Source organism: Haemorhous mexicanus, chromosome 13 (assembly GCF_027477595.1).
Source record: "Haemorhous mexicanus isolate bHaeMex1 chromosome 13, bHaeMex1.pri, whole genome shotgun sequence".
Classification (NCBI taxonomy): Eukaryota; Metazoa; Chordata; class Aves; order Passeriformes; family Fringillidae; genus Haemorhous; species Haemorhous mexicanus.
In genome coordinates, this window is record NC_082353.1 from 19,811,431 (window position 1) to 19,830,912 (window position 19,482).

Below are 19,482 nucleotides of genomic sequence, written 5' to 3' on the forward strand. Positions count from 1 at the left end.
CGAGTGCGTTCACACGGGGCGCGCTGCGGCGCGATACCCGCTGGGAACTGCAGTCCTACGGTGACGCGCGGTGCCGTCACGGGGGCGTTACCGGAGCGGGCGGGGTCGGACCGTCGCTAGCGAGGCCTTGTCGGCGGCGGGGGGAGCCGGCCGGGCCCGCGGCCGCTGCACCATGTCCGCCTGCCACAGCTGCGCCGCCGCCGCCCGCCTCTTCGGCTCCACGCTGCCGTCCGCCCGCAGAGGTAACCGCGCTCCGGCGCCGGCCTCCCCTCCCCGGGCCCGGCGGGGTCGGGCCCTTCGGCCGCGGCCCTGAGGGGAGCCCCGGCCCCGCCGCTGCCCTTATCGCGCCGTGACAGCGGCGGGGCACGGCGGCCTTTCCCTTTTTTCCCTCCTTTTAGCCGTTTGCTGGTGTCACCCGCGCGGTGCGGGTCGGGGTGAGGGCAGCTTTACGTGCAGGGAAGTGTCGGGGAATTTGCCCTCGCTGTGGGGAAATGTAATGCGAGGTTAGACTTTATTTCAGTAGAAGTGATGCTCAGCAGCTGCCGGCCAGCGTGTGCTACTCTGCAGTGCAAATAAATGTGTTTAATTGGGTTAAAAATGGCTTACTTGCCTTAATTAATTAAAAGCCTATCTTTGTGGTCGCCTAAACTTGAAATATTTCTCATAAAGATGGGCTTAGTTAGCAAAATTAATTATTTCCAACTTGGTTGAAGGACGAGACTGTGCCAGCTGCTCACTGGAAGTTGAGGGCTCTGGGAGGCTGTTACTTTTTTACTGTTTTTCCTTGTTTACCCTTTTCATGGTATTTTTGGGGGTGCTGAGAGCAGACAAACCATGTGCTGCTTCGGGTGGAAGGTAGAGCACTCCCAAATTGTGATGAAAAATCTCTCTGTTGCCACATTTGCAACAATATTTTCAATTACTCTACCCTCAGCAATAGCCTCATGAGTCAGAGATCATTTACTGCCCTTAAGAGGTGAGTTAACTCTTTGTAGGTGCCTTTACATTTCTATCTCAAATATCAACTGTGCTGTAAGGTTCTAACTTGTGCATTTAAATCCAGGCTGCCTGGTCTTATGCAACTCCTCTGAAACAATCAACTTTAAAGCAAGTGCTGTTTGGAATTCATTACAGAATTATCTTTTTTAAAATTTGTGGGGGTTTTTGGTCAGATCTAAGATTCGAAAGGATTATGTAAAAGAGCAAGTGAGAATAAAATGCAGACACAGCAATACAATTGTTTATCCATCAGCTTTCAATGAAGGCTGTTTAAAAATAAATGTATCTTACTTTTGTGTGTCTTTGTTATTAAATTCTGTCATCTGCCAGGTGCTTTGTTTGCTGTTGCTGGTTGGTGCAAACTTGGGAGAGTTCAGAGTGCACAGATCAGTGTAATCAGTGGAGTGTTATGTGGGACAGGTACAGTTTGTCACAGTCTCCCTGTCACTTTCCTGAGCAGTAGATGCCCCCAGGATCCCCCAGGCTTGCCCCAAAAGTCAGTATTTATTCTGTCAAGTATCAATTAAAGGTTAATAAGGTGTTAAGGAGCTTCCCATCGTTTCTTAACTCACAAATCCGAGCACCCTGGATCGGTTCCATGGCTGCCAGCAGTTAGGGACACTTCCTTTGAAGTTAGTGCTCCAAAAAAACATCACCTGAGCTGAACTGCCAGGTGTGTGTGAGCACACCCTGCCAGCTGTTACGTTTTGGAACATTTATCAGAGGCTGGATCCCTCAGTGGCAGCTGCCAGGCATTGAGCTGGAATGTTGATTTCCCCTGGAAATCTCCCTCTGGGTTTATTGACTCAAGGAAGTCGTGGTGATAATTTTCTTATTGCTTCATTGTGTAATTATACAATGATATTTTGTCCAAAACCACCACTCAGACCTCACGATAAGCATGTCAGGCTTTTCATGCTTAGCCCCAAGCTGATGTAGCAGTAATATGATTTTTTTTCTCCTGGTTTAGTCTTCACAGCTCAGTACTCAGTGCTGTGTAAGGTTTCATAGTTCATCCCATCCAGTTCTCAGTGCATTTTCTGTCTCACAAGAGCACTCTGAATTAAAATGAGAACTGAAATGTTTCAGCTTTTGTGGTATAGGCTTTTCTCCACAGGCCAAATCTCCCCATGTTACTTGTGTGACTCCAGGTTTTGTTCAAGGGAGGAGAGGTGGTAATTGTTTGATTTTATGGGGTCTTTTCTCAGTTCCTAAACCACATCTCAGTAAAGGAACCATCTCTGAGGAATGAGCCTCCTAGACAGGGAGCTGCTCAGAACAGCTATTGCATTGTAAACACTCACCACAGCTTGTTCCTTTCTGACAAGTGCACTTGGCACACGGGGTTGTCAGAGCTCTCTGCACATTCACTTAAAAGACACAACTGCTTCTGAGAGCCAGCCAGTGTTTTCAAGTTTTCTGTGATGTTTTTGTAGCTTACCCTGTGTAATCTAAAATGTGTTGCAGTGGCACTCAGCAGAGGAATTTAGAATGGGGGAGCTCATTGATTGTTATTCCTCCCTCATGTTTATAGACAGAAGCAATGCTGCTAAGAGATTTTGAAAAGATTAATTTTTAGTCGTGTTAAAAATAGTACAAGTCATCTTCAGGTTAGGGACTCTTAAGCAGCAGGTAAGTTAATAAACCAGCTTGAAATCTCATTTGACACTGTCATCTTCATGGTGACTTTGCAGAGCCTGTGAGAGTTTTCCTGGTAAATTAAGGTTCCTCTTCTTTATTTTTCTCCCTTCTTAGTATAGTAATAAGGTGAATTTTCAGAGTATCCTCTTTCAGCTAAGCTCCCATCTCTTGGTTGCTGTTGTTTCCTCTTTCAGAGCAAATGAGCAGTGCTTCTCTTGCCATTCTTACTTCTACTTATTTTTTTGAAGAGTTTCTGGATTTTCCATAGGATTTTCTCATCCCTATAACAATAAAACTGTGTGTTGTCAGCAAGTCTGTAGTTGCCATTGTTGCTGTATAGCTCTGCTGTCAGTAAAGCACAGAGTCCTTATCAAAACCAGCAAGCCAAGTGAGAAATTTGCCACTTTAAATGAGATGAGATGTGGATTCCAGGCTGTTGGTGATGTTGAAATCACAAGCACAACATATGTTGGCTCACGTCATACCCTGCCATGAAATGCAATCCTGCCTGTGTTGCAAGAGGAGGAAAAGGCTGTTTAGTTTCTCAGGGAGGGTTTTGTTCACGTTGGCAGTGAGGAATTTCAGCAAAGTTAAGATTACGCTGAGTTTGCCGGTGCCGGCCGTCGGTGAGTGCCAAATAGGACACAGCTTCTCACTTTTCCTCAGCACAATTCTTGTTGCCAAGAGGTGCCTCAGATTCCTGGAAACTAATTTTTAGTGGAGTTCCCAAGTCCAGCAGTGCAGTCATTGAGTCTGAAACACCTGATCTTTGCATAATAAAGAGACTCTTCAAAGGTTTCTCTCAGGGGGTTGAATTATTTCACAATAAAAGCTCTGAGCTGATTGTGTTTATCATTCTGAGGATCAGTTTCATAACTGGGATGTTCCCTTTTTCATGCCACAACAGAACTCTCCGTTGTCTGATGTTAGAGGACCTGAAATTATTTTGGGGTCTTTTTTGGACAACCAAGGTAGCTTTCAACAAGGTGAACATTAGGGTGACAAAGATAATTTATTTTGGATAGTTAAAAGCGAGCTGAATTCTGTTGCCAAAACCTGTAAGCACCACTTAAAGTAAATCACTTCTGAGATTTGATGGCAATGGAATTAAACCAGGAGTATTTTAGTATTTAACTTTCTTTTTTTTTTCTTTTTTTTTTTTTTTTCTTTTTTTAGGTATTACTTGTGGTCGTACACGTATCCCTGTTTTAGGAAAACTTGGGACTTTTGAAACTTGTTCTCTAAAACGAATTCCTCTTAGAAACTTTTCAGAAACACCAGCATATTTTGCTTCAAAGGATGGTGCAAGCAAGGATGGTTCTGGAGATGGAAGCAAGGTAATTTCCACAAACGGGGGGTTTCAATAATTTGTGTAAAATGTCCCTTACTTTTTAAAAAAATTTTTTACTTAAAATTAATCTTGAAATTTTGGCCAACTCCCAACATTTCTAATCCCTCAAATTGCTGCAACTGGCAGTGAAGAAAAAATAAATTGTATTGTGAATTTGTTAGGAGATATAAACCTTGTCAACATCCCACAATGCTTTTCCCAGTTTTCTAAATCTCTTTGCCCAGTGTAAACTTGAAAACTTTATTGGGTGTCATAAATCAAGAACAGGGTTTCAGGAAAGAATAGTAATCAGAGCTATTCTCCTTCAAAAGCCTGATGCTCCCAAGTGGACTTTTTAAAATTACATTTTAAATGTTTCTGGGTTTAGAACTGGTTTGTCTAAAGTAAGACAAGTCAGTGAGGACATGAGCTCACCTCTTGTTAGTCAGTTGTAGGCTATTTTTATCCTAGTCATTCTCTGTAATTATAGTTAATAAGCAGCTTCTTCAGATAAATGATTACCTGAGAATAAAACTGCTCTTTAGTCAGCAAATAACATTTTGAGAGTTCACAGGCAATAACTTTGCCTTAGGATGGCGTGTTGTGAACCTGAGGAACTGTCCAGGTGACACAGGTCTGTTCTGAAGGTGCAATTAAACTTTTTAAAAGATAAATAAAGAATATCAAATAAATTAATAATGGGTTTTTTTCTTGAAAAGGGTTGTAAGGAGAAATCAGTAGGCAAGACAGGTTTAAAAAATGAAGAACTGCCTTAAAAATGGGAAGAGAGATTTTTGCTGTTTCCTAAAATATAGTAACTTGTATTAATCAGAATATGAAGGCATAGATACAGATACAAGTAAAAAATGCAGTTTGAAATGCATGTTTTAGTACAGATTGCTACACCTGCCAAGGAAGTGAGAGAAGCTGTGGCTTCAGAAATCCACAGAGTTTAGATAATAAAATACTTTCTAGATATGATTTGTTTTCTTTTCTGGCATTAAAACATTAAAACACACTATTAAAAAAAGCACTGTTGACACAGCTTGTTATTGTTCTAGTGCCAGACAAGCAGCTCTAATGCAGGTGTGGGATACCTCTTCCATGGGCATCCAAGACTGGCAGACCTGAGAAATGCAGATGTATTTGTAAATAATTTGTAAATGTAAAACACTTCCAAGTGTTTATATCACTTTCTTCTACGTTTCCAAAGCCTTCAAAAAATCCTGCTAATCCTGACAACTTTGTCATTCAGCTATTGCAAAATTCCAATTATTTGATTCCAGAAGCACGCTGCTAAATGCCTACTGTACCAGCTCCATTGTTTGGGGCTAATTGTCTGGAAATCTCTTTTAGAAATCTGTTGGTGAGGGTGGTGGTAAAAAGTCAAGCTCTGGAAGCTCTGGGAAAGGAGGGAACCAACTGCGCTGCCCAAAGTGTGGGGACTTGTGCACACACGTGGAGACCTTTGTGTGTAAGTTTTTCTTAAATCTTCCTTGTTTTAGATAGGCACAGCTGTGACTTGGTGATTTAACACAGTCCTGATAGCTGAGGGGTAGCCTGCCTAATCACATGGTGTCACAAATTTTGTTATGCTTAGTTTGGCCTTGGTGTAACCAACATTTATTGTCTCTGCGGGTACATTTGTGTAATTCCCATGGTGTGTGGGGATGTGGTAGTGAAATTCACACTGTGTCTGTGAATATGCATTTTTAAAATAGTTCCTGGCATTTTATACTTAATACCATTTGAACTACAGATACTTTCATGTCTCTATTGTATAAGTATATACTTTATATATGTGCATTTGTGGTGTGTGTCCTTTCTTTCCTAAATAATATAGCTTTAATCCTGCATGTACTATAACCAAAGTGCTTATCCAGCAGAGGAATTAGTATCTGACAGATGGCTTACTAGAACAGTCTTCCATGGCAAAGTCAGAGCTATAATACATTCCAAATAGCAGGCTGGAAAGTCCAACTAGAAAATCCAAAATACTTGTTCTCCAGCAGCAATTGCTCCTTTTTTTTTTTTTTTTTTTTAGTATAATCCAAATTAATGCCATTTATTCTTTAAGTTCTATCAGTCTCGAAGATATTTCATACCTTATTTCAGCACTAATGAGACCAGCTTAGAAAACAAGAACTTTGGTCAGAAAGCAAATACCCACTGTTAGTTGGTGGGGCTCAAGGAGGAAGTATCAAGTCATAATCAGACTTGTGCACTAAGAGGCTTAAGACAAGGTCAGCATAAATGTGTTCAGCAGTTGTCAATAGAACAGCTGGCAAAAATAATGAGTGGATGTGCTGTTACTTGCTGCTACTCATATAAAATAGTATTCAAAATGATCAAATGTCATGAATCACGAGACAGTTCTATAACAATAACAATATATTTCTTTAAAGAAAGGATCAGTCCTCAGTCCTTTTTCTCCCCGGAAATAAGGTTGTTTTTCCAGTTTGTTTGAAACTATAGGCAACAAGGTATTCTGCAAAACCTGGCATTAGTTCATGGAACTGGAAACCTGATCCTGTCTGGTTTTCAGTGTGGTCTCTCCCTGGACTAGGTGGGGTTAGAAACTAGAAGGATTTTTAATCTCATTTACCTTCTAATGATTCATGAGCAGGCAGAGATGTTTTTGAAACTCTCTCACTTCACTGTGTGTTTCCCTTGGTGCTGCAGTTTGTGCTTTTGTCTGGAAATACCCTTCAAGCATTGTCCCAGAAGGATCCCTGGAAAGCAGAGATGTGATTTAGTGCTTTGTCCGTGTTGCTGGGAACACTTAAGCATGCCTGGAAACTTCCTTAGGAGCAGGGTTTATTCATAGCAACACTATGGGAGAACATATCCTGATAGATGCAATTTAAAATTCCCAAGTAGTGAACCCACTTAACTTGCAGTGTCAGAATAACACAGGTTCTGTAAACAGCTTGGGACTAGAAACACACTTTTTTTCCAAAGCTCCTGTGAGTCCTGGTAGTGTTTTTTCTGGACCTGTGTTACTCTGGTTTAGTCTGTTAATTTGAGCAAACTGCTTCCCAACCACACTTAGTAAGGCAGCTGGAAAACAGAAGTTCTAATTATCTTAAAATTTATTTGAAAAAAGAAAACAAAAACTGAGAAAAATAAATCTGTCCCATTCTGCCCAAAATGAATGGGTTGTAAGTTGTATTAAGCCTACTGTAACTTGATTTTTTGTTGTTGCTTAGTCAGGAAAAATGATGATTTTGCACAGTTCTGGTTAGAATTGCCAACCTGCAGAGCCTTAAATAGATATCTAAAACCAAAGGAAAACATGCAATTAGCATTTGTTTCAGTTTAAATGTTAGGTTTTCAATCATTGTGAGTGAAGTAGGGAAGCAAAATACTGAATAAAAGCCATGTTCATTAGAAAATTAATTGCCATTGAGTGGCAGTGTGACTGGCTGGTTCTCCCGTGGAGTTTGTTTTTGATGGAGCTTCTCTTTGTATCTGCAAATCTTGCAGAAAGATTTGCTTGGCAATGGTTTTCCAGTAATTAACAATGAAGGGAAAATATGAGGCAAACAAAAAGTCATTTTGCTTTGCCCTCCTTTCTCAGCAGTTCCTGTATTGTTTTGGGTTGTGAAAGTCTGTAAGGAGAGTTTGTGGTCAGTGAAATAAGACTTGATCCTCAGATGTGGAGTGAAATCCAATAGCTGTAAAGCTGATTGACATAAGAAGCCTTATCTGGATGCTGCTTTTACTGTCTCCACCTGATGCCATCAGGTTACTCCACCCTCCAAGCAGCACTTGCCTGCTTTTGTACATTCTCTGAAGCTTCCCTGCTTTCTTTTTCTGGTTTGGGGTTTATTTTGTACCTTAAAGCAATTTGATAGCAGCCTATTATCTCAACCCTACAACTTTTTTTAATCCTCTGATTGATTGTTTCTGTTTCTTGTATGTGTTTCTTGTATGTTTTGTAAAAACCTGCCATTTCCTTTTGGCAAGGTCAGCTCACAGACTTTAGAAATGCCTTTGCTAATGCAGTCTCTGTGGCAGTGTTGTCTGATTAAAAACAGCACTTGACTTGCATTTTGGCACGCTGTAAATATTTGCAGACACCTTAATGACAGGGAGGTAATTTGACATGGATGTTCTTTGTTGTGCTTTTATGTGCTTGCTAAAATCACATATGAAAACATGCCAGTATTTAGGATTAGCAAAGTTGCCTGCAACTCAATTGTATTCTCTTTTTTCTTTTTTTTTAATGAAGTTTTAAAGATGCCCCGTAGTACTCTTATGGTCCACTCCTCATTTTCTGGGGTTTTTAAATCATTTATGTGGATCTGTAAAGGGACCAACCATTCTCATGGCTATTCTATCCTAAATGAGCCTTGTATAAGGAAGGAGAACAGCCTCATGGCCCTGGAGTCATCACAAATACCAGAGGTGTTTTGAGTGAGCCCTGGGAGAAAGGTTGGGTTGTTTTTTTCCCCTATGATATTGTTGCTAAATAATAGTTACATAAGAGGAATGAGCTTGTGCAAGTGGATTTCCATCACATTCCCATGAGGCTGATAACAGTAGTTTTGGAAGGTTGCCAGGAGAACTTCCAGGCTGTTACCCATAATTTCTTTGAAGAAAAGTTAATAAAGCTGTGTTGGTCATAGTATTAGTTGCTACATTCTTAAAGTAATCTGTTGGTCTTGCTTATCCAGGTATAAGGTGGGATTAATGGTAAGAAAAACCCCTCCCACTCCTCTTTTGCTGATGCCAGTCCTATGGAAGACAACAAGTTATAAATAAGCAGCTTGTTTATTGCTATAGAGGGTGCTGTTACAGTCAGCTGGTGCTACAGTGTTCAAGCCATTTTCTAAAAACTTTTTATGATTTCAGATGTTCTGACATGGAAGTTTTCATGGGGTTGTTTTTCTACAGTTACTTTGCTTTTAATTAAATACATTTATTAGTTAGTATATTTCCTTTAAATCTATCCTACTGCTCGTGAGTTGCATTTAGTAGCATAGTAATGTGGCTAGAAAGGATCTATTCTGAATTACTTTTATTATTATTCTCTACTGCCTGTTTTTATTATTTCAACTTTGCTTTGCCAGAGGAAAAGAAGAGCAATGCAGGTTCTCATTTTCAGGCTTATGAAACCAACCTTTGCAGATTTCTTAAGGCATAGTTCACAAAGGGAGAGTAGGAGTGTTTAGCTTTTGGAATTTGAAAGAAATTTGTCCTAGTCTTGACAGTAAAAATAAATAAGGAGAAGATGTTGCAAAACATCAAAGTCCTTGATGGTTTGTTGCATAGCACAGCTGCCTCTTGTTGGGATGAGCCCTTTGGGTGACCCCCCTGTGCTCAGTGTCCTGGGCTCGGGTGACTCGGGCCTGATCCACAGTGTTCCAAAGCCAGAGGGATGCAGAGAGCAGCAGCTGCCAGAGCCCTCCTGTAATGCTGTCTTTGATGTTCTAGACTGCTTCCCTGCACTTTAGTCTGTGCCTAACCACAATGTTTTGCTGTCAGTTTGAGAGTTAGGAACATTTCCTGCACAGCTAAAGCCTTCATTAATTTTGTCTCTCTCAGAAGTGAGTGTGATGCTACTGGAGAAGTATCAAAAGGAATTTTGTGTTTAATCCATTGTCTGGTTGTTGCCCAGAATTCTGATTTTTCTGGGGTGAATTGTGTTCCCTCTGTGTCAAATTTCAATAGCCAATAGCAGCTTTTAAATGTTCTAAGGTGAGCAAGGGAGAAGTGTTGTGTAAACACAGGGAGACTGTGCTGTCTTACAGGTGCTTGTCCTGTGTGACGAACTTGGGCAGAAGCAATTCCTCTTACTGCTTTGTTTGACTTTTTCTGCAGCTTCCACCCGTTTTGTGAAGTGTGAAAAGTGTCACCACTTTTTTGTTGTCCTGTCAGAGGCAGACACAAAAAAGAGCATCATTAAAGAGCCTGAGTCAGCAGCAGAAGCTGTGAAATTGGCATTCCAGCAGAAGCCACCACCTCCACCGAAAAAGGTATGTTCTTAATTCCAGCCAGAGCCCCCTCCTGTTGCAGCATGGAGAAATGCTTCCTTTAATCTGCATCAGGTGTGTAATGGGCTGCTGGGACGGAGCAACAAACAATAAAGATGATTAGCTCAAGATTAAACCTTTGTGTGCTGTGTGACCCAGCAGAGCACTGATAAAGGGAACAAGTAGATCCAATAAACGTTTTGGAGCTTGTTTTCCTCTTTGTCTTGTGATTTCATTTTCTCCTGTGTCCTTGAGGCTGACCTCAGCCCTCACCAATTGCAGTAACTTTTCTTTCTCACTGTGGCCTTGCATTCTGTATCTTTATTTTAGCAGCTTCTTTCTATAGCTGCAGAGCCTTTTATTTGGGGTGGGTTTGGGTGAGAGCTGCAGCTGGTTAACTTGTGGCCATGGTCCTTCTGAAGTCACTTGGTTTCCTCTGGACATGAATAAGGAAGCCTTTTATGTTTCTCACTTTGTGGACTGTAATGGTTACTCCACACACCTCCTTGATAGGCCTCTTTTAAGAAAATAAGTGTTCTTAAAATTTCTGTTCCTCTTAAAAATTTGGGTGAAAATAAGCAATGGGCTTATGTATTAACACAATATAAATGTGTAAGCATCAGGTTTTCTTAAGTGAACTTATCAACAGGAATATGTTTTGTATTTTCGAAGTTAGTTTCTGTTTCTCAGGTAATGATTCGGGTATCTTATCTTTGGCACAATATGCTATTGTGCTGCAAGATGATTAAGAAGTGTTACTAAGATTAAGCTGTTTTTCAGATTTACAACTACCTCGACAAATACGTTGTTGGTCAGTGTTTTGCCAAGAAGGTGCTTTCAGTCGCTGTGTATAATCATTACAAGAGAATCTACAATAATATCCCATCTAACCTGAGACAGCAAGCAGAAGTTGAGAAACAGACTTCTTTAACACCAAGAGGTTTGTATGATATTTGGTATTTTTTTGGTCGAATAAATTGCTATTTCGGGGCCCTAACTTGAGAAATCTAAGAAAGGTTTTACCCTGACACTGGATGTTCTATAATTGAAATTATAGAAGAAATTATATAAGAATTTCTACTAAATATATAATTTTCACTGTGAACTTCTGTGATTTATTTAAATGGTAATCAGAAGGTTTATGGTGCTTTCCATATGAAATGCTTTGCCCTTTTTGCTGATACATATTGTGGGGTATTCTCCTTTAACTTTCTAAAGTGAGTCTCCTAATTTTTTCTTTCTAATCTCATTTACTACTTAACTGTAAATCTGCTGCTGAATCTGCAAGCAACAATGCAGATCAGGAAGGTGATATTTTGCATAGGTAAATTGATGAGTACTTAGATTTCTTACTTCCCTTGCTCCTGCTGGCAGCATCTGCTGGTCACCACAGTATTGTTCCATATCTAGCAGGTGTAGATGGAGTTACTCTTGGCAGTACTTTTGCTACTGAGTAAGTGTGTAGCTATGTTGATCTAATTTATTTTTAGAAGTAGGATTAAGTTGCCATCTCTGACTCAAAGTGTACCTTCGGTGGTTCTTTTAAAAGGTGTTTTGTTCTGTCTTGCAAAAGCTACGACAGAAATCTTCATTTTTTTGAATTAACACAAGTCTTTTAAATGAGGAGGGAATATTGGCAGCAGTGTTCTGGTAATGGTAAGAGAGCAGTTGTGTACCTGGCACCAGGAATTTCCTGACCCTCTTCAGGGAGATAACATGGTCCATAGCCACAGGGACTGACAGTGAATGTTTACATATTTCAGAGCTCTGTCTTATAACAAGGAACATTGTAACACTCAGGGAGAGATTTAAGGAATCTTCTTCAAACCAAAAATGTTATTCCATTTTTTTCCCTTCTATAATTGGCTTTAAAGTGAAAATCTAATTAGAGGTAATAGATTGTTGTTGTTTTTAGAAGTAGATAGCTTGCTGGCATTTCAAAAAGATGCAGTTTGGGTTTTGGGTTAATTTTGACAGCAATAAAAAATAGCACTTGTGGGGATTTCCTGTCAGAAATACAATCATAGACAGTGATGAGATGTATTCAGAAGAGGGCAAGAGGTGGAGAATTTATAAGCTTTTCTAGACTTACTTTTTTATGACTGTTTTCATCCTCTCTCTTAGAATTAGAAATCAGAAGACGGGAGGATGAGTACAGATTTACAAGTAAGTGAACCCTCTCCTCATGTCCTCCTCTGCAATACCTACTTTATGACGTGGAGAAGAGTCTTTAGTGACTGCTAGTTTGAAATGCTGGGTGAAGTCCAGTGCTTGTACTTTTTTTGTCATGGAAATCAACAGCTTGGGTTTATTTCTTCTTGTATGTTAAAAAAATATAAGAAATTATAGTAAAAATGAGTAAATTTGTAAGGACTGAAGATTTTTCTTGCTTTTTAATGTAGAGGAATGCTTTTAGGTAATCCACTGTAACATTGGAAATTCTTTTCCTATATGCCTCTGCAAAAGTGTGGTTGGAACTCCTGTTTGTGTAATAATTGTGCTGTATTTCTGTTGCTTTCCTCCCTGTAAGCTTCTGTACAGGGAGAATTCTAGGTTTGCAGAAGAACCTTGCTGTTACTGTGTGTTTAAAGTGGTGACAGACCTTGTTGGTGCTCAAACAGTACTGTTATTGTTCTCTTCAGAACTCCTGCAGATTGCTGGAATCAGTCCACATGGTAATGCTTTGGGAGCATCAATGCAGCAACAGATGAACCAGCAGATACCTCAGGAAAAACGGGGAGGAGAAGTACTAGATTCAGCCAATGATGACATTAAACTTGAAAAAAGTAATATTTTGCTGCTTGGACCAACTGGATCAGGTATAGAGCTGCATGTTTCTATAGGTGTCCTATTTTTCATGAAATTTTTTGTTAATGGGTGATTTTCCTCTTCTGTGATTATTCAGATTTGGTTTATAAAAAAACTAAACAGTGAATTTCAAATTTGGATTCCAGTGTTTTCATGCCGTATTAACATGCTGAGCTAGTGGCCTTAAAAAAAATGAGCTGTAGTTGTGTGGTTTTCTTTTTTTTGTTTTTTTAATGCCTCTATTTACTGGCTGAATAAAAGATGCCACTTTGACTAAAAAGTGGCAGTTATAGTTTCACTGCTTTAGCTGGCAAGCTGAGATGCTGCAGTTAGTGCTGTTTCACCTCTGGGACAGATTAGTTGCAGGGGGTTGGAAAGAGAGATTATTTTGTATGTTCATAAGACTTGGGAGTGGTTGTGCTGAAGTGATGGCATTTTGCAGACTTTTTGGGAGAACATTCACTAAACAATATTTTAATTCTGTTTCTTCCCAACTTCAAAGCAGGAGCAATTGGACTTTGCACTGCACCCTGAGTGTCTGCAAAGGACTACTGATTTATTTAATCTTTAAACTCTGCAAGTACATGTATTATGGTTTTTATATTGTGTGACATTTTGTGATACTGTATGCATTTCAAGCTGCCTTAAATGTGTATTATTAAACTAAAACCAGAAATACAGCCTGCCAATGTAAAAACCACTGCTTATGAAAGCTATCTCCCTTGGAAAATATTCTTATATTAAGATGCTGGGATGACTCAATGTTTAATAAGAGTAATAAGGATCCTCTGGTAAATCCTTGAATGGTTTGGGTTGGAGGGTACCTTAAAGCTCCCCTTGTTCTACCCCTGCCATGGGCAGGGACATCTTCCACTATCCCAGGTTGTTCCAAGCCCTGTGCAACCTGCCTTTGACACTTCCAGGGATGGGGCAGCCACAGCTTCTCTGGGCACCCTGTGCCAGGGCCTCACCACCCACACAGCCAAGGATTTCTTCCCAATATCTCATCTAAACCCACCCTCTTTCAATTTAAAGCCATTCCCCCTTGTCCTGTCACTACACACCCTTGTTAGAAGCCCCTGTCCAAGTTCTTGGATTTGTGTGCTCAAAGAGAAATATGTGTCAGTTCTGACATGCAGCTTTTATTTTACCAGGTAAAACCTTGCTGGCTCAGACTCTGGCTAAATGCCTAGATGTCCCTTTTGCTATCTGTGATTGTACCACCTTGACTCAAGCTGGCTATGTTGGGGAGGACATTGAATCTGTCATCGCTAAACTCCTGCAAGATGCCAACTACAACATAGAAAAAGCACAGCAAGGTAAACTTCTCATGTGTGGTACAGACACTGTTCATTTTGTTGAAGTGCTCTAAGCTTTTGAGACCACTAGTATTCCTGAAATTGCTGTCTTGCTGCACGTACCCAAAGTTTAAATCAGATAGAATAAACCTGAAAAGAGCTCAACATGTGTTTTTTGGTTTTGTCCACAGCTGGACAAAATTACAGATTTTTGCAGTTGGGAAGTAGAACAGACTGCTGCTCCCTCAAATCTTATTATTCTTTGTAAATAAACTCTTGCTTCTCTTTAAAAGTAGGGTCATCTTTAATCCCATTTTCTGTAACTGCAGGAATTGTTTTCCTGGATGAAGTAGATAAGATTGGCAGTGTTCCTGGTATCCATCAGTTACGGGACGTTGGGGGAGAAGGTGTTCAACAGGTAAATATTTCCATGGAGTGATTTTACTTCCTGAGTGAACAGGACATAGGATCCTGTCATGTCAAACAGCGTGGGAATGTATGGAGTCATAGTTCCTCAGTTCCTTAATTATTCACCTTCAAAAGCCACAGCTTTCCTCTTGACTTCTTTAAAAAACAATCTCAAAAGCAACTTGAGGCATCCTCATGACAGCATTTTAGTTCAAAAATGTCTTTGCAGCATTCAGACAGCCAGTTCATAATGTAGGCAAGAACAGGTAACAATACCCATTTAAACAAAACTCTTCAAGCAGCTAATCATTATATGCATAATGTGCATGGGAGCCACGTTAAAGGAACGTTTTTGTCCTTGAGTGGGATTGTCTCATAGGGAAAACTGAGATTTTTGACACTTACTGTTACTATAAAGGCATAAGGGAGCAAAAAATACAAGTATATTTGTGAAAGTGAACATATCATGATGTGCCCTTTTACATGGTGCTACAGAATAGAAATTTTTTATTGCTTGTTTCTTCTTTTCTTCTTAGGGCTTGTTAAAATTACTTGAAGGCACAATAGTAAATGTTCCAGAAAAGAATTCTCGGAAACTACGTGGAGAAACGGTGCAGGTTGACACAACAAACATTCTGTTTGTGGCTTCTGGTGCTTTTAATGGTCTTGACAGAATTATCAGCAGGAGGAAAAATGAAAAAGTGAGTGCATCAGGCTGTATCCGGGCTGAAAAATCATCATCTTGATCACTGTTGGCAGTACTGACTTCTACAGGTCTTGCTGTATTTGTAAACACACTAAATTTCTTTATTTCAGCAAGTGGTGCTAAAAACCATCATCATCTTAAAAGGCCTGATCCTGCAGTTCACTGTTTTGTAGATTAATGTCTGGGGACAGGGTTCTGGCTGCAGCATTCTGACAAAATGTGCTCCCTGTCTCTAACACTAAAGGAGTGACTGAAATTCAAGTTATTGTTTGTGTTATTTTGTGTAGCTTCCCATGTAAGCAAACTTGCCTGCATTTGCTTCACTTATGAAGTGTCACTGATACTTGTAAAATGACCACAGCATGTTGATAACCTTCTTTCTTTTAAGAAAAAATTGCTCTTGTACTGATGTATTAATCCTTCACTGAGGAAATTCAATCTTTTAAGAAACTGATTGTATGCAAGGGGTCTAATTTTACTCTAAGTAGTTTCCTGAGCTCAAATTAGTATGTAATGATATAATCAGTCACTGCAGATTTTTTAATACTCGTGGAAAGTGAGTAAGAACACTCAGTTATTACAGTTCTCTAAGCAGAACATGTTTGTTTTTGCAGTACCTAGGATTTGGGACACCATCTAACATGGGGAAAGGCAGAAGGGCTGCAGCAGCAGCTGATCTTGCCAATATCAGTGGAGAGTCTGACCCACAGGAGGATATTGAGGAGAAGGATCGCTTGCTGCGCCACGTGGAAGCCAGGGATCTCATCGAGTTTGGCATGATTCCTGAATTTGTGGGACGTTTGCCTGTTGTGGTTCCTCTGCACAGCCTGGATGAGAAAACCCTCGTGCGGATCCTTACAGAGCCACGGAACGCTGTGGTTCCTCAGTACCAGGCACTGTTCAGCATGGATAAGGTTTGAGTTTTCATTTGATGACTCTTTGGTGTTCATTTTTATAAATACAGTGTTTTCAGTCATGCTTGTACTCGCCACGCTGAGTTATAAATGACATGATTAACTGAACTTCCCATTTTTTTCTGTGTAGTGTGAATTAAATGTAACTGAAGATGCATTGAAGGCTATAGCCAGACTGGCCCTGGACAGAAAAACTGGTGCCAGAGGTCTTCGATCTATAATGGTGAGTAAATTAAGTCTTATAAACAATAAATGAAGCTTCCTGGATTTGTGTGTATGGACCTAATCTTGACCCTTTCCAGTGACAGCCACATGGATGCAGTAAGTCTTTCTAAAGCTGTGAGTATTCAGAGTTCTTCCAAGAAGACTCTATGAAAATCACTTGTTTCTGTAGAAGAGGGCATACAGAAATATTTTTCCCTCTATTTTCTTGCAGGAAAAGCTGCTGCTGGAGCCCATGTTTGAAGTGCCCAATTCTGACATCGTATGTGTGGAAGTTGACAAAGATGTTGTAGAAGGCAAAAAAGAGCCAGGATACATTAGGTAAAACGGTAACAGAAGTAGCAGAACAGACCAGTAATACAACTAGACAGGTATTCTGATGGAATAAGCACAAATCCATGCACACAACCTAAAAAAGATTCAATGCTCTGTATATTGTACACAGCTGAATTAGTTCCTGTTCTGTCTTAGAGACTTTGGATTTGTATTGCTTTAGTTTTTAAGCAGAAATTTTAAAATAAACATATGTGAAATTACTTTTGTGTGTGTATACCTGTAGAAATGGAAGTAAATTTTAAGGTAACAGTAAAAATTTGAAATTCAGTTGTGACTACTGAAATTTCTGAAATGAAAGAGTTTCTTCCTTCGTACTTTTTACCATAGATGTGGGGTTTTTATACAAGCTCTGGGCTGCAACAATTTTCTATGTTACTCTTGCGGCAGTGGAGAGCCACAAAGGCACATCTATTGATTTGCTGAACTCTTGTTAAAATAATCAGTTTGATGTTGTAAAGAGTATGATAATGATGTGGAATGTTGAAAACACTGGACAAATCTACATAAAAAAAAAAATCCAACAATTTTCATGAATGAAGGATGGAATTGAGAGAGAATGGGTCAGGTTAAAACTGGTTAAAAAATTAATTTCCGGATTTCAGGTCTGAAATTTAGGAGCTGTGTCTTGGTTTCTATCACTGACAATGTTGTTTGAGTGGTTTTCTCCACTAAGGTACATTTACTCATTCCAGCACCTGGTCTGTGCTGAAGCTTGGCTCAGCCTTGTGTTGTTGGAGTGAAAATTATTACACTGATGGTTGCTTGAAGTGATTTTGTATAGCACCAGAAATACTAAATTTATTGATTAAATCAAACAACTTACTGAAAGTCAGAAGGCTAATTGAATTCAGCACATGAGCCTGTGTGCTGGTGGCACTGCAAATGTGCACAGCAGCATTTCCAGATCAGAAGGTCAGAACTGTTGTCATGGGGCACTGTGCATGTGACATGTTTGTCAGAAGCTATGGAAAGCGTCTCTTGTTTTTTCCCTCTGTGTATAAGGTATCTGATCATTCCTTCCAATCCTAGGGCTCCCACCAAGGACTCGTCAGAAGAGGAGTATGACTCTGGAGTGGAGGAGGAAGGCTGGCCTCGACAGGCAGATGCTGCAAACCATTAAACACTGTCAGAACTCTGACCTGCAAAAAGCTCACTCGGTTCTTTCCTTGCGATTGCCTCTGGCTCCAGCCTGACCCCAAAGGCACCAGATCTGTCTCGGATACGACTCCTGATGAGGAACTTCATTAGCTAAATCAGATCGTGTATTTTATTGCAGCATCACCTTGATTTGATGGACAGAGTGTGGACTGGGATGGCATAATGTTCAAATATGAATTGTATATTACACTTGTTCAATTAAAATGTATAGCAAATGCAGCAGCACCTGCACTGCCCTTGCCAGAAACTAAACCAGCAGCACAGGTGCTGCCAATAGTTAGATTTAACAATAATGTTACTCTACAAGTGGGAGTTCAAAATTAATAATTAGTAGAGGGTGAGTAAACTATCTTGGCTCCTGGTATGGCTCACAGGGGGTTCTGTTCAGGTCAGTGTTAGAGTCCTGCTGGTGTGAGAAGCCCAGCGGGCAGTGGAGTGGCTTGTTACATTGGTGGGGGAGGAAGCCCTTTTGGCAAATGGGACACGCTTTGTGACACTGCTGGGAGATTCTGCTAAAATGTGACACTGGTTTGTTACAGTCATTTGAATATCCAATAATACCCTTCACGTCTCCATTGGGAGCTTTAATCACCCTGGATACTGTGAAAGAAGGTGAAGTCTGGCTTTCCAGAGGGGTAAACAAGGATGCAGTAAAACCATCTAAATTTGGATGAGAAGTCGCCATAAATTTTTAAATATTAATGTTCTAATATAGTACATTTTGTTTAACGTATTGGAACTATCATGCATCAATTTTTTGGTGCCAGGTATTTGCCCAGCCTATCTTATAATGTTAAGAGATGAAAGAAGTAAATGTATAATATTTTTTCTGTAATCAGTTGTGATTGTTCACATGACAGTGCTTTTTAAGTTATATTCTAAAATGCTAGTATTGCATCTTGTGGGTTTGTCTTTGATTTTAGTCTCACAGCAAGCAATTCTCCCTCTTCTGTTCTCCACCAAAATTAATTCAATCCTTTAGGAAAGTCTTTGTAAAAACACTAAAGGACCTGTATGTTTTTGATTTGTTTCAGGAATTAAAATTGTCACTTAAAACTTTGTTTTGTCCTTCAGTGAAAACGTGGACTTCAGTTTCCCTAAAACTTTAATTCACACGTTTTAAATAAAACTTTCATCCTTCTTCTTAGTCTAGTGGCTGTTTTAGGACAGGAAAGGATACTGAAAATCTGCTGACCCTATTTTTGTCATTAATTTTTGTCATGTAAATTTTATGTAATACTTGTGTTCTTCCCTAGCAGCAGTGTGATATGCAGTTGTAGCCAGGTGCAACAGATTCTTCCCGTGGGATTACAGATTCTTTTCAGGTTAAATGACCCACTAATGGTTCAGAAAAAGCTGCATTTGGAGTTGAGGATATTTCTAGAAGCTTGGTCCTCTCGAAATGGGAATTTGTGGTGAACTATCTGTAACTGCATCCTCACTTTCCTTTTTGTAGAGTGAAAAAACATAACAGCTTTTAATTCTGAATCCTTTAATTCAAATCCTTTTTTAAACAGATAGAAAAAACCACCACATTTTAGGTGAAACTGTTCAACAACTTAGTTTTGAAAGTTGTTTGGAATTCTGTAACCAAGAACTGTTTTTAAGGAAATAAAAATGCCGTGTAACTACAGTTTGTACTTCACCTCTGGCGTTTGAATAAAAGCGAATATTCAAGCAGTGG

General features: G+C 39.8%; 1 protein-coding gene across 5 annotated transcripts; it reads left to right on the forward strand.

Moving 5' to 3' along the window:
- Nucleotides 1-86: 86 nt before the first annotated feature.
- On the forward strand, nucleotides 87-19,478 carry CLPX (caseinolytic mitochondrial matrix peptidase chaperone subunit X). 5 transcript variants are annotated; one of them, XM_059858663.1, is made up of 15 exons: nucleotides 124-242; nucleotides 1,330-1,419; nucleotides 3,817-3,977; nucleotides 5,327-5,444; nucleotides 9,797-9,951; nucleotides 10,729-10,888; nucleotides 12,073-12,114; nucleotides 12,591-12,767; nucleotides 13,911-14,075; nucleotides 14,384-14,472; nucleotides 14,999-15,163; nucleotides 15,783-16,082; nucleotides 16,213-16,305; nucleotides 16,519-16,675; nucleotides 17,670-19,478. In XM_059858663.1, the coding sequence occupies exons 1-14, from the start codon at nucleotides 173-175 to the stop codon at nucleotides 16,627-16,629; spliced, it is 1,896 nt and encodes a 631-aa protein (XP_059714646.1). In that variant the 5' UTR covers nucleotides 124-172; the 3' UTR covers nucleotides 16,630-16,675; nucleotides 17,670-19,478. The 5 variants fall into 5 exon arrangements, with proteins under 5 accessions (XP_059714647.1, XP_059714648.1, XP_059714646.1 ...); XM_059858661.1 differs by having other exon boundaries at nucleotides 126-242; nucleotides 16,519-16,625; XM_059858664.1 differs by lacking the exon at nucleotides 1,330-1,419 and having other exon boundaries at nucleotides 87-242; nucleotides 16,519-16,625.
- The last annotated feature ends 4 nt before the right edge of the window (nucleotides 19,479-19,482 follow it).